This window comes from Mobula birostris, chromosome 2 (assembly GCF_030028105.1).
Source record: "Mobula birostris isolate sMobBir1 chromosome 2, sMobBir1.hap1, whole genome shotgun sequence".
In the NCBI taxonomy this organism is placed as follows: Eukaryota; Metazoa; Chordata; class Chondrichthyes; order Myliobatiformes; family Myliobatidae; genus Mobula; species Mobula birostris.
The window spans coordinates 58459954-58472707 of record NC_092371.1 but is presented as its reverse complement, the minus strand read 5'-3'; the positions used below and the strand labels follow the sequence as shown (position 1 = coordinate 58472707).

Sequence of the window (12754 nt, the reverse complement as noted above, 5' to 3'; positions counted from 1 at the left end):
GGGACCATGAGAGGATGTACGTGATATGCACTCCGAGGAGTTTGAAACTGCTTACAGTTTCCATTGCTGTGCCACCAACATAAAGGGGGATGTGAGTGGTGTGAATTCTCCTGAAGTTGATAACCATCTCCTTTGTCTTGTTGACATTAATTACTGGTGGGCACCAGGCCTCGACTCGGGTGGTGGGGGGGGAGGGAGAGGGGTGCCTGCGTTGAGGATGATGATGGAATGGGAGGAGTGGTTCTGCATTGTGACTATCTGAGGACTGTTCATTAGGAAATCCAATACCCAGTAGCACAGTAGCGTATTTAGACTGAAGAATAGGAGTTGTTTGCCAAGGTCTGTGCAACAGTGCTGAATGCTGAACTAAAACCAGAAACAGTATTCTGTCCTTGTTTTTTTTTTAAGATGTATCAGGACCCGGTGAACGACAGATCACATATTCAATAAAACTTCAAATTATTATAGAACTTTATACCATCTAAAATGTTATAAATCTATAACTTACCCAACAAATTTGTTCATGTACCATCTCTGTTCAGGGACCTGACGTGGTATTTGATTGGTGCGCACAGGGTTGTCATAAGGTTGCTTTCGAAAACCAAAATAATAGCCAAGGTAGACTAAAGGGAGGGAAATGCCAAACCACATGCAAAGAAGAGCCAACATTGTAGGAAAGGGAACCTTTAAAATAAAAATACAAAATAGCATTAACTGTTAGATAAAGGTTCCCATAAAAATGAAGAAATAGATCTAGAAAATAAAATGTCCAGTTATGATTAAGAGCATTTGCAAACTTTAACCTTATAAAATTATGCTATGACCCCCTTATTGTATAAATCGACATTTATAGTTTTCAACAACCAACTGGAAGACACGAAACCCATTTTACTTTTGTGAAATCAGAAGCAGACACAGATGATCATCAGGCAAAATAAAGCCTTAACTGAAAACTTAGGATGCTTTGCAGACAAAGTGTTTTTCATTCCTCAGTATTATACATTTAAGAACAAATATCTAACTATATCAGTTTTCTACAAGAAATCAGATATTGAAATTTTATTCATGACAGGACAAAAAAATGCATACCATTTGTGAATAAAGTTCAGACAATCTCAGCACTGTTCTTTTTACTATATTTAAAGAGGCAATAACAGTGAACACAATTCAGTGCAGTATTTGGCTCTACTGTCAGCCTTCATCATTTGGTGTACATCTTCTGTCTGCACTCCTAAAGTGAACACATATTGCAGCATTACATCACATGCACCCTGCAGGGTCACACAATGTCTGAACTCATATCATACAAATGCTCCCTTGATCCCGACCTACAGGGCAGCTTGCTGCTTAATTTCATTTTTTTTTTTGCATAGTAGGGGAATTAAGAGTTATGGGGAAAAAGCAGGTAGGTGGAGATGAGTCCAAGGCCAGATTAGTTATGATCTTATTGAATGGCAGAGCAAGCTCGATGGGGCAGATGGCCTACTCCTGCTCCTATTTCTCATGCTCACTCCTATCTTATTGGACAGCATGCTGTTGGCCCTTCTACCCTGTTGCTCTCCCATGCCTTAATTTGCTGTTTCACCATGTGACCTGCATAGAGGCAGCAGTATGGGATAGCCCAGAGGGCAGGAAGGCAGGGATAGTGTATCCTAATTTCATACTTTGAGATTTCTCATAAATAAACAGTTGTTCATAAACCTTCAAGACTATCACAGTGAATAGCTGTGAAAAATTATTCTGGACATAATCTAATTACAATTAAACCATATTAATACTTACAGCTCCTGATGAACGTTCTCCCCATATGAAACAATTCAGGATAAAACACAGTCCAAACACGATGCCAGGATATAGTGTAGCAGTCTGTATAGAGGAAAACACAATTTAACTATAGGGATGCAGTAAAACATTTTAAGCTCACTATTTCTTTGATGTAGCACAGTAAAAGCCTAGCCCCGAAGCACTTGCTGCTTTACTGAGCTAGGTATTATTCCTTTGAGTTCATAGGCATATTCGCTGAAACATCTATTTATTGTCTGTCTTTTCCCAGAAAATAAATTTGAGTTAGTAATTCTGCACAAAATACCTATGGTCATTTGAAATCCTATTCTTAAGCATTTACTTATAATCCAGCTGATTAGAAAATAACTAGGCTAACAAGGATAAACTGTAAAACTTTATTTGTTGCTTTTATTCACAAGAATAACTTTCTAGTCAAAGTCCCTAACCAATCACATAGAACACATTTCAGCAGTTAGATTTTACATTTTTATTTTGAACACAAGGTACTTTAATCCCAGCGCCCAAGGCAAAAATACCTAAAATAAAGTACTGTACTAATGATAAATTACAATTGATTTTTAATGAATAATTATTAGGACTCTTAGATATTAGCAGAAAATCTAGACCTCCATGTGAAATGCTGTAATGTTTATTACAGGCACTATTCAAAAGGTATTATTGTTCAATTAAAGCCACTATCCCAAAATGATTACTTCATTAACATTTCTGGCAAGTTTAACACATGCCATTTGACTATTGTAGTGATAATTTCTCTTTACCTTCTCTCATTTAATTTTACTGCACATTGTCAACTGAAGCCTTGTCTCTTGCACCGTTGAAGCCTACTCTCTAAATGGAATTTGCCAATAACTTTCAACAATAAAAGGTAAACTTTGCAAAATTTCATGTTTATAAACACAAGCGATTCTGCAGATGCTGAAAAAACAGAGCGCAGACACAAAATACTGAAAGCAACTGAAGGCAAACGGCATCTATGAAGGGGAATGAACAGTTGAGACCCCTCATCAGAAATGGAAAGGGGGAAGAGCTGGAAAAGTGGGGGAAAGGGAAGAAGTACAAACTGGCAAGAATAGGTGAAACCAGGTGAGGGGGAAGATAGGTGGGTGGGGGAGGAAGATATGAAGTAAAAGGTGGTGAGGGGACAAGTGGAAGAGGGAAGGACTGAAGGGGGAAACTGACAGGAGAGAACAGTGGACCATGGTAGAAAGAAAAGGAGGGGCACCAGAGGGAGGTGATGGACACGCAAGAAGAAAATGGTTAAAGGGGTGGCTAGAAAGGAGAAAGGAAAAAAAGAGAAGGAGGAGAGGGAGAAACCACCATCAGTTAAGAGAAATTGATGTTCATACCATCAGTTTGGAGGTGGAAAATGAGCTGTTGCTTCTCCAACCTGAGAGTGGCCTCATCGTGACCATAGAGGCTGTCACAGACTGACATGTTGAAATAGGAATGGGAAGTAGCATTAAAATGGGTAGCCACCAGGAAATCCTGCAATTGTGGCAGATGCAGCAAAGATGCTCAATGAAGTGGTCCCCATCTACCAATGTAGAGGAGGCTGCACCAGGAGCGCTGGATGCAGTCGATAACCCCGAAAGACTCACAGATGAAGTACCACCTTGCCTGGAAGGACTATTTGGAGACTTGAATAGTGGTGAGGGAGGAAGTGTAGGGGCAGGTGTAGCACTTTGGAATCAGAATCAGGTTTATTATCACTGGCATGTGACGTGAAATTGTTAACTTAGCAGCAGCAGCAGTTAATCTAGCAGAAAAAAAACATAATAATAAATAAACAAGTAAATCAATTACGTATATTGAATAGATTTAAAAGAACGTGCAAAAACAGAAATACTGATATTAAAAAGTGTCCAAACATTCCATGTCCATTTAGGAATCAGATGGCAGAGGGGAAGAAGCAGTTCCTGTGCCTTCAGGCTTCTATACCTCCTACCTGATGGTAACAGTGAGAAAAGGGCATGCCCTGGGTGCTGGAGGTCCTTAATAATGGACGCTGCCTTTCTGAGACACCGCTCCCTGAAGATGTCCTGGGTACTTTGTAGGCTAGTGCCCAAGATAGAGCTGACTAGATTTACGACCTTCTGTAGCTTCTTTCGGTCCTGTGCAGTAGCCCCTCCATACCAGACAGTGATGCAGCCTGTTAGAATGCTCTCCACGGTACGACTATAGAAGCTTGAGTGTGTTTGTTGACATGCCAAATCTCTTCAAACTCCTAATAAAGTATAGCCACTGTCTTGCCTTCTTTATAACTACAATTATATGTTGTGACCAGGTTAGATCCTCAGAGATCTTGACACCGAGGAACCTGAAGCTGCTCACTCTCTCCACTTCCGATCCCTCCTACGAGGATTGGTATGTGCTCCTTCACCTTACCCTTCCTGAAGTCCACAATCAGCTTTCGTTTTACTGACGTCGAGTGCCACAATGTTGCTGTGGCACCATTCCACTAGTTGGCATATCTCACTCCTGTATGCCCTCTCATCACCAACTGAGATTCTACCAACAATGGTTGTTCATCAGCAAATTTATAGATAGTATTTGAGCTATGCCTAGCCACATGGTCACGTGTATACAGAGAGTAGAGCAGTGGGCTAAGCACACACCCCTGAGGTGTGCCAGTGTTGACCCACTTGCAGGGATAAGTGCCAGCAGGGAGATCAGTGGGAAGGGACAAGTGAGAGCAATCCCTGAGAAATGCCGGGATGGGGGGGGGGGGGGGCGAGGGAGAGGAAGATATATTTAGTGGTAGGTTCCTGTTGAAGATCATGTTTACTTAAGTTTATATCATCCTTGAAGAGCACAGTGAATTAACATTGAACCAGTTCATAAGAAATTTACATCAGTTAAAATGCCCTGAAAAATAACTAAAATGTTTGGAACTTTTGTATCAAATAAGAGCAGACAAATGTACATACACAAAAAGCACCTTTCCTCCATCGATGGCCTTTTAGAGTGCGGTACAAACGACCAGCAAAATAACCACCAAATAACCTGAAAGGAAAAGATGACAAATTTTAATATTAAATAACTAATAAATACAATCCCCTCAGTATCCTGCTGGACAGGTATAAAACTACATTAACATGTCTCACATCAAATCTCAAAAATTCATCTAGCCATTGCACTGTTGACAAACCAAGCCAACAGGATCTTTCCAGATGACTTGCACTTACTGGAAAGCCATTTCCTGACCTGGAATTTCTGGTCCAATTCATGTAGGAAAGAAGTCTCAATGCCGCACCCAACCAAAATCTTGGTTGAAAAAATCTTGTATGGGCTCTTTTTGCAGAAGACTGCTCATCTATGAGCCTACCCTGAATGCCTGGTTGTTATCCTTGATAGGACTGAAAGTTGAAAATAAAAGCAAATCCAGTCCAGACAAACTAATGCCAGGTCATTTCACCTAGTAAAATCCTATCTGCCTACTCTTTTCTCCTTCATTCATGATATTTCTGCAGCTAGTAGACTCCATCTTTAGGTAAATGCTGCAATCGACATCATGACTTTTCATAATGGCATTCTTCTGGAACAGCTTTCATCGGTTCTCTTTATGCTGATTTTTAGGGATATAGCAGAAAACTGGTTTGACCATTTAATAACATATTTTTAGTACAAAAGGTCATCCTGCATAAGATAATCATGGACAATTCTCTACACTTGTCCTATATTTTTTCCACATTGCCCTATGAAAGCAACTGCTGATTCATTGCAACCCAAGTGCAAGGAGCTCATGGTCTCAAACTTGCTATTATGGATCTCGTTATTCTGTCTCCTTACTCATCATTCAATATCCCAGCTTTTCCTCTTGATACTTCAAGTAATCTAAAACTCTGCAGCTTGTATCCCAACTTGCAACAAACCCCATTCATTCACTACTGGATATGCCTAATAACCTTATTTCCTGGTTTTAAAATCTCATTCTGACCTTTGCACCTCTAAGTTTCTTCCAGCACTACTACCATCACATCTGCACATCTCCAGTTCTAGCCTCTTGCACATCCTGATGTTAATAGCCCATGAGGAGTTGCGCCTTTAGCTACCAAGGACCAAGTTCTGCAATTCCCTCCCTAACCTTTCCTTCTTATAAAGCCCATTAAAATCTGTCTGGAACCTCATTAGTGTCACCATGCTACAAGAAACTGTGTATAGTGATTTTGTTGCTAGATTCATATCAAGACACCTAGACAAGTGAACCTCACCTTTGCAGCCAGGAATAAATAAGGAATTTAAAAGAATCTTGTCTCAGTATCAGCCACTCACTGTAAAACCCCTATTATTCACCCAGGTGTTTCAGGAAGGAAACACGCTGTTCTTATCCAATCCAACCAACATGTGGCTCCTGAATAAATGATATGATTAAGCCGTAACTGTCTTCTGAAATGGCCTACAAATCATAGTCCAAGTTGAAAGAATGTACAAAATCCTGAAGAAAGTAAGAACTATAAATGTTGAAAATCTGAAACAAAAAAACTGCTGCAAACAGTTTGCATCAGCGGGAGGAGAAACAGAGTCAACATATCGGGTCTGAAACCTGCCATCAGAACCAGAGTCTCCAGTCTGAAATGATGTATACATTTTAAGTGGAGACCCTCTCTTCTCAAAGATGCAGCTGATTTTTAAAAAATCATTTTGCTTTTGAATAAATTGCTGATTTTGTCAGAGACATCCATATCTTGCAACAAATAAATACTTGAAATTTTGTTGAAAATCATCTTGTCAAGAGACTTAAAACATATTATGTTACTGACACTATTCAAGTACAAGCTATTATTTCCATTTCCCCTAACAATTCTGGTGAGTTAACACATGCCATCGAATTATCATGGTAATATCTTTCTCTTCACCTCATCTCACTTCACTATAAAAGCCACATATTTATCTTATACACTCATTCAATTCCACTTTCTCCTTTTCAGAGAATTTCCATGTCAAGAACTATATTCCAATTCTCAGTAAGTTTTGTACAAGGAAAACATTAACAACTCGACATTCACAAGAGAATTGGACTACATTTTTATGAAATGCTTTTAAGAAGAATAGGAAGAAAGGCAAAATAAATGTCTGCACTTATAAACAACTTTAAAAGTTCATTACTTTTGCTGGCAATCTCCAATCTACCCTCCTACAGATTATTCAATTTCTGGATCTGTCTCTATCTGGATTAGTGAAAAATCCTTTACAGACTTCCACAGCTATCTTGACTATACTTTTTTCCATCATGCCTCATGCAAGGACACATTAAATTCTACTAGTTCCTACGTTGGCCTTATTTATTCCACAGATGAGACTTCTATACAGATGCCTCTGTAATAATTTCCTTCTTCCTGAACCATGGTTAATGTATTTTCTCGTGCTACAAACCTGCTGCGCCGAGCATATGCTAGATAATTTTATAAAATGAAATACCTTAAGTGCAATCTCTATTGATGGGTTTCAGCAAAAAGTTTTAAAGCCAGCTTCTCACTTAGCAAATAAAAGTGAAGCAACCCGAGTTAAAAGCATAAACACAAGAAAGCCCGCAGATGCTGGAAGTCCAAAGCAACACACACAAAATGCTGGAAGAACTCAGCAGGTCAGGCAGCATCTGTGGAAATGAAGAGAGAGTTGATGTTTCAGGAGAAGACTCTTCTTCAGTTAAAAGCAGCCTCAGAGACAGAAGAGGGAACCACAAAAATCTAATTTTTGTAATGACCCTGCACATATTGAATAGTTGGCCTTTCATCTGCCTGACAATCTGTTTATGTACAGAAACAAAAGATGAAAAAAAACTGATAAAGTTGCATAATTAAAAAAATATCAAATAACATACCCCATGAAAACGAAGAGGAAACAAGCAGTTGTCATCAATGCCCCTCTGCTGGATGGGGACAGCATTCCTAACATAGCAACAACTGAAAATGAATATATATACTGTATTAGAGAAAGTGTATAAAATTCTGTCTGTTTCCACTTTGAAAGTAACTGATTTCAAATACTCACTGATAACAATTAGTATCATGCAGAATAATTGGATCCCAGATCCTAAAAGAGAGCTGAGAATCATGGGATAATGTGGTGGCCTGAATACATCACCATGGACTAGCTTCCAACCAGATTCTTCCATCGTGTCTTCCTAAGAACATAAAACATAAATTTTTTTTTGGTGAACTTTGTATTTGAGATGCTAGTTAAGTTAAAGTGCAGTGGATTTTGGTTAACTGGGACACATCGGGGCCAGTAGATTTTGGCCCAATTAAACAAATGCTCTAATTAGCCGAAGTTTCATGGAAATAGTTAAAAAAGTATCAAATACAATACAAACTACTGTTTAACTGAGTAACAACTTATGTATTTAAATTAAGTACAAAACAAATTAGAACACTATTAAAACTAATACAGTACTATAAGACTATGTACTAGTTCCTAACAGTTATCAATGGAGGAATTCATCCATTGTACGCTGCTGTATTCTTTTGATCGACTATAAATTTTGACGATTGCATCCACCAAATCTTCATTTTTATTGTAACATTCAAGATGATTGTCAATACCTTCAAATTCTTTGTAGTTTCTAACTTGTTGAACTAGTGAAATTATTTCATTTTCACTCTCAGCTGTTTCTGGCATCACTAAGCCTAAATGCTTGAAACCGCAGTGAGCAAAAGAGTTCTTAATTGTCTTTGCTCATTATTCACCAACTATCAGCGACAAAATCACTGCTTTTTGATCACAAACAAACGCAAGTGAGGCTATTTAAAAACTTCACTTTAAGCACGGTGTCACGACTAACGGCCAGATGACACTAATTAAAAACTGGCAACATTCTCCTGTCCCAACTAAATAGTATAGTGTTCCAAATAAACAAAGGGAATCCCAGCTATTTGCTTGATTTTCTTTTCACTCTCTTAAAAAGTTTTCCCAAACAAGTGGATCCCCTGATTAACCAATGGCCCAATTAACCGAAATTCGTTGTATATCATGAAATTAGATAGCTAATGGTTTGTCATCTAGTAACCAGCACGGCACATGAAAGAAAACCAAATAAGAGGGCAGAAATCCAAAAGGATCCACAGGAACAAAGTACACAGAGGATGTGGTGACTTAGCAAAAGTAAAAGCTGTATATATTGTATTAAGTATCCGAAGTAAAACAAGAAATAGCAGAATTACTCAACTAGTCAGGCAAAAGGAGGCAGAATTAGCAGATAATTTTCCCCACTGACTCAGAACATTAGTGCTTGATTTTCTCACTCTCACTCTCTACACCAATACTCCGTGGTTGTGCAGTTCTGGAATTATGTATTAATTTGATGATTTCTCACTGCGCAAGTATTTTTGCTGGAGAGAAATTTTAATGTTAACATATCTACTGAGCCATTTCATTGTTTTTGACAAGGATGAGTTAATTTCCTGACACATTTCTCAACATAATTATTTCTGTTCACTCATGTGAGATGGCAGAACTTAATGCCTGCAATAACAGTCTTGACCAGCTGATGGCAAGAAGTCTTCTTGAATCACTGTAGTTTTTGAAAATACCCAACAGTACAATGAATGCAAGGAATTTTAAAATTTGACATATTAACAATGAAGGAAAGATCAGGTGCAGTGATTTGGTGAACAATTTGCAGGTAGAGGCATTTCTGGCACATCACTGTTTGATTGGTATTGTTGCAACAGTGCATCTTGTAGATGATACACTGGAGCTGTGGTTTGTCTGTAGTGAAAGCGTTAATGTTCAGAACGGTGGAACCAGATGCCAATTAAATGGCTGATATGTGCTGAGTTGCATCAAGCTTCAAATGTTTTTGGAACTGGTCATATTTAGACTAGTAGATAATCTTGTATCCTGCCAAATTCCTTGTGGAAATGCTGGGGAAAAAAAATAACAGGTAACAAAGTATTTTCAGAATACCAAATGCCTAACTAATCTTGTTGCCACAATACCTAACTGGATGATCTGGTTAAGTTTCTAGCAAATGATCCAAGAATGCTTGGCATGGAGGATTTGGTAATGGTAATTCCATTGAATGTCAAACTGAGATGACCATTCCAAGGACTAGTGTGGTAAAAACATTGCTGGCATAAGTTAGTTCATGCTTGCATTTTGACTAGGTCTTACTGCATGAAGGCGCAGCTTATTTCATTACCTGAACAATAATGAATAAAACTGAAACCATAATCACCTGTAAAAGTCTCCTGAACTTGATGAGCAGTGGTTTTTGTCGCAAGAGTTGCGTTGCTGATTTTGAAAAGAATTTGTTTTTCTTATGACAGTTTACTCAGTGAATAAGCTTTAAAGTGCTATGCTCAATGATTTAAGTTTGTTGCATCACAAACTTTCTTTTATTTGTTGGAAGCCACATCAGTTCTTAGGGGAAAAAAATAAGTTAGGCTCATCATTCCCACTATCTTTGGAAGAATATAAAATGAAATGGCAAAATTTAAGTAAAACATGAGTTTTGCAGATTGCAATGGACCAATTTAGAACTCTAGAAATATAGTGGATATTTTCAGAGCACGGAAAATCAGTCATGTCTTGTGAAAGCAATGAGGACATAGTCTACAACTCTAACAGAATCACAACTAAGGTTTCAGTAAATAATCTAAACAAGAGACAAAGTGCAAGCCTTATATGTTATTAAAAAAATAGGAGGTGACCTTATTACTTAATTTGGTTTTTTTTGGCTTTAAGAACTGTTAAAGGCTTTTTTAATTTTTTAAATTCAGTTTAAATAACATAAGATTTAAGTAAGAGGTACCAAAATGCAAAAGAATCATAGATTTCTTCTCTGGCATAAAGATGCAATATACTGTATGGAAAATTTTATATACAAAGCCATATTCTCAAGAATGGAATATGCAAAATGAAAATTTAAACCTAAATCAAGGCAAGGAAAGAATTTCCTTGCAAACACTAACAATTTAAACTCCTATTCCCAGTCACCTTCAATTTTAGATCACTGGGAAAAATACATACAATGTCATCTTCTCTGTTGTAGTTTGCTATGTCCTTCCTGAGGGTTCGAATGATTATCATGCTGAGAATCCCTGAGGAAAGAAGAAAACTTTTATAATATGGCTTTATGGAAGTTAATGTTAATATTTTTAAAGACTATTGGAGTAGAGCTTTAATTTTAGCTCAATGATCACACCAAGGCAGTAGCAAGAGATGGAATTGTGCTTCTCTAAGAGTATGTGGGAAAATTACATAGGATTTTAATAAATGATTATCTGTAAAACTTGTTCTTGATAGCTACTTCTCAAAATTCAAACATCTGAGCAGATAGAGGAAATGTATCAAAAAGCAAATGAGTTTCATTTCATAACGATGTTGATGTTCAAGGTACTGGTGCTACACTACAGCACCAAGTGAGTTGTACTGGAGAGAGTACATATGTGATTCACTAGGATATTGCCTGTAATGGAGGAGTTCAGTTTCAGAGAGATTAGATCTTCAGCGTTTGTTTTCTCTGGGGTAAACTGAGGCTGGGGGGGGGGGGGGGTCGAATGGATGTAAATTAAATTAAAAGTGACACAGGGTAGATTGTCAGGCCCTTTTTCCTCCATGGTAGGTTTATCAAAAATAAAGGGGTATAGCTTAGGGTAAAAAGGTGTTTTAAAGGGGATTTGAGGGAAAATTTTGTTTTTAATGTGGTTAATATTCAGAATTCAATGCCACAGATGAAGATGAATATAATCATTAAGTGACATTTACAGATATTTAAATAGGCAAAGCATTTAAGAATATAGATCTGATATAAAAAAGTGGGATTAGTGCAGGCAGGGAGAAAGATTAATATGGATGTGGATGAAGAGCTAATTTGTGCTATACAATTCTATGATAAAAGTGACTGGCAGAATCAGCACAACCATAAAACTTTAACTGTGAAAAAGCAAGACCATCCTGTCTGCATAGCTTAATCATTAAATAAAAATTCTATGTGCTGCTTCAATATCAATTGCTGTTCCAACATCATGGATACAATCCCAACTATACTGGTCCCAAGGAAAGAATGAGTAATTAAACATTTGCACACATCCACAAACACACGGATATTTGGGACAAGACTAAGTCTTCTGAAGATTCCCATTATAGAGTCAGAGTCATAGAGCACTACAACACAAAAAAAGGCTATTTGGTCCATCCACTCTGTGCTGAATTGTTATCTTGCCTTGTCAGTTGACCTGTACCTGGACCATGGCCCTCCATACACCTCCCATCCACATATCTATCCAAACCACTCTTAAATGTTGTGATTGAACCTGCATCCACCACTTCCACTGGCAGCTTGATCCACATTTGTATCACCACCTAAACGAAGCATAGTATTTCCTCCTGAGGCCCCTTAAAATAGTTCACCCTTCACCCATAACCCATGACCTCTAGTTCTAACCCCAGTGGAAAAGTGCCTGCTTGTATTTACCCCATCGAAACCCCTTACAATTTCATATCCCTCTATTGAATCTTCCCTTATTTTCCTACACTTGAAGGAAAAGTCTGAACCTATTCAACTTTCTCTATAACTCAGTCCTGACAACATACTTGATAATTTTCTCTATACTCTCAGTCTTTCTGATATCTTTCCTGGAGGTAGCTGACCAGAACTGTACACAAAACTCCAAATTTGGCCTCACTAATGTGTTGTACAACTTCAACATAACATCCTAACTCCTGTCCTCAACACTCACATTTATGAAGGTACAGAGCCATGTTCTTCTAGAGTTCATTAGGAATGCTCTTTAGGCAGTTCTAGAGGAGAACTTGTCTTATTGGGTGTTTCCAATGTAGAATGGATATGTCTCATTCAACTGACATTAACTTGGGAAGAACTTGGAGTGGGAGAAAGAGAATCCAGTTGTCACGGTCTATATAGTCAAAATAGGTGTAGGAAGGTGATTTTAATAAAGGGATTATTAACAGCTCATGACAAAATAGAAAAAATCACAAAGATAAT

General features: G+C 37.9%; 1 protein-coding gene across 1 annotated transcript in view; it reads right to left on the bottom strand.

Moving 5' to 3' along the window:
* tm9sf4 (transmembrane 9 superfamily protein member 4) overlaps window positions 1-12754 on the bottom strand; it is a 59693-nt gene that overhangs the window by 13302 nt on the left and 33637 nt on the right. The window contains exons 9-14 of the mRNA XM_072241576.1: window positions 10777-10847; window positions 7798-7930; window positions 7628-7709; window positions 4734-4809; window positions 1783-1866; window positions 509-684 (exon numbers count right to left, since the gene is read on the bottom strand). Coding sequence (XP_072097677.1) covers window positions 509-684; window positions 1783-1866; window positions 4734-4809; window positions 7628-7709; window positions 7798-7930; window positions 10777-10847 — 622 coding nt within the window. The remainder of the gene's footprint in view (window positions 1-508; window positions 685-1782; window positions 1867-4733; window positions 4810-7627; window positions 7710-7797; window positions 7931-10776; window positions 10848-12754) is intronic.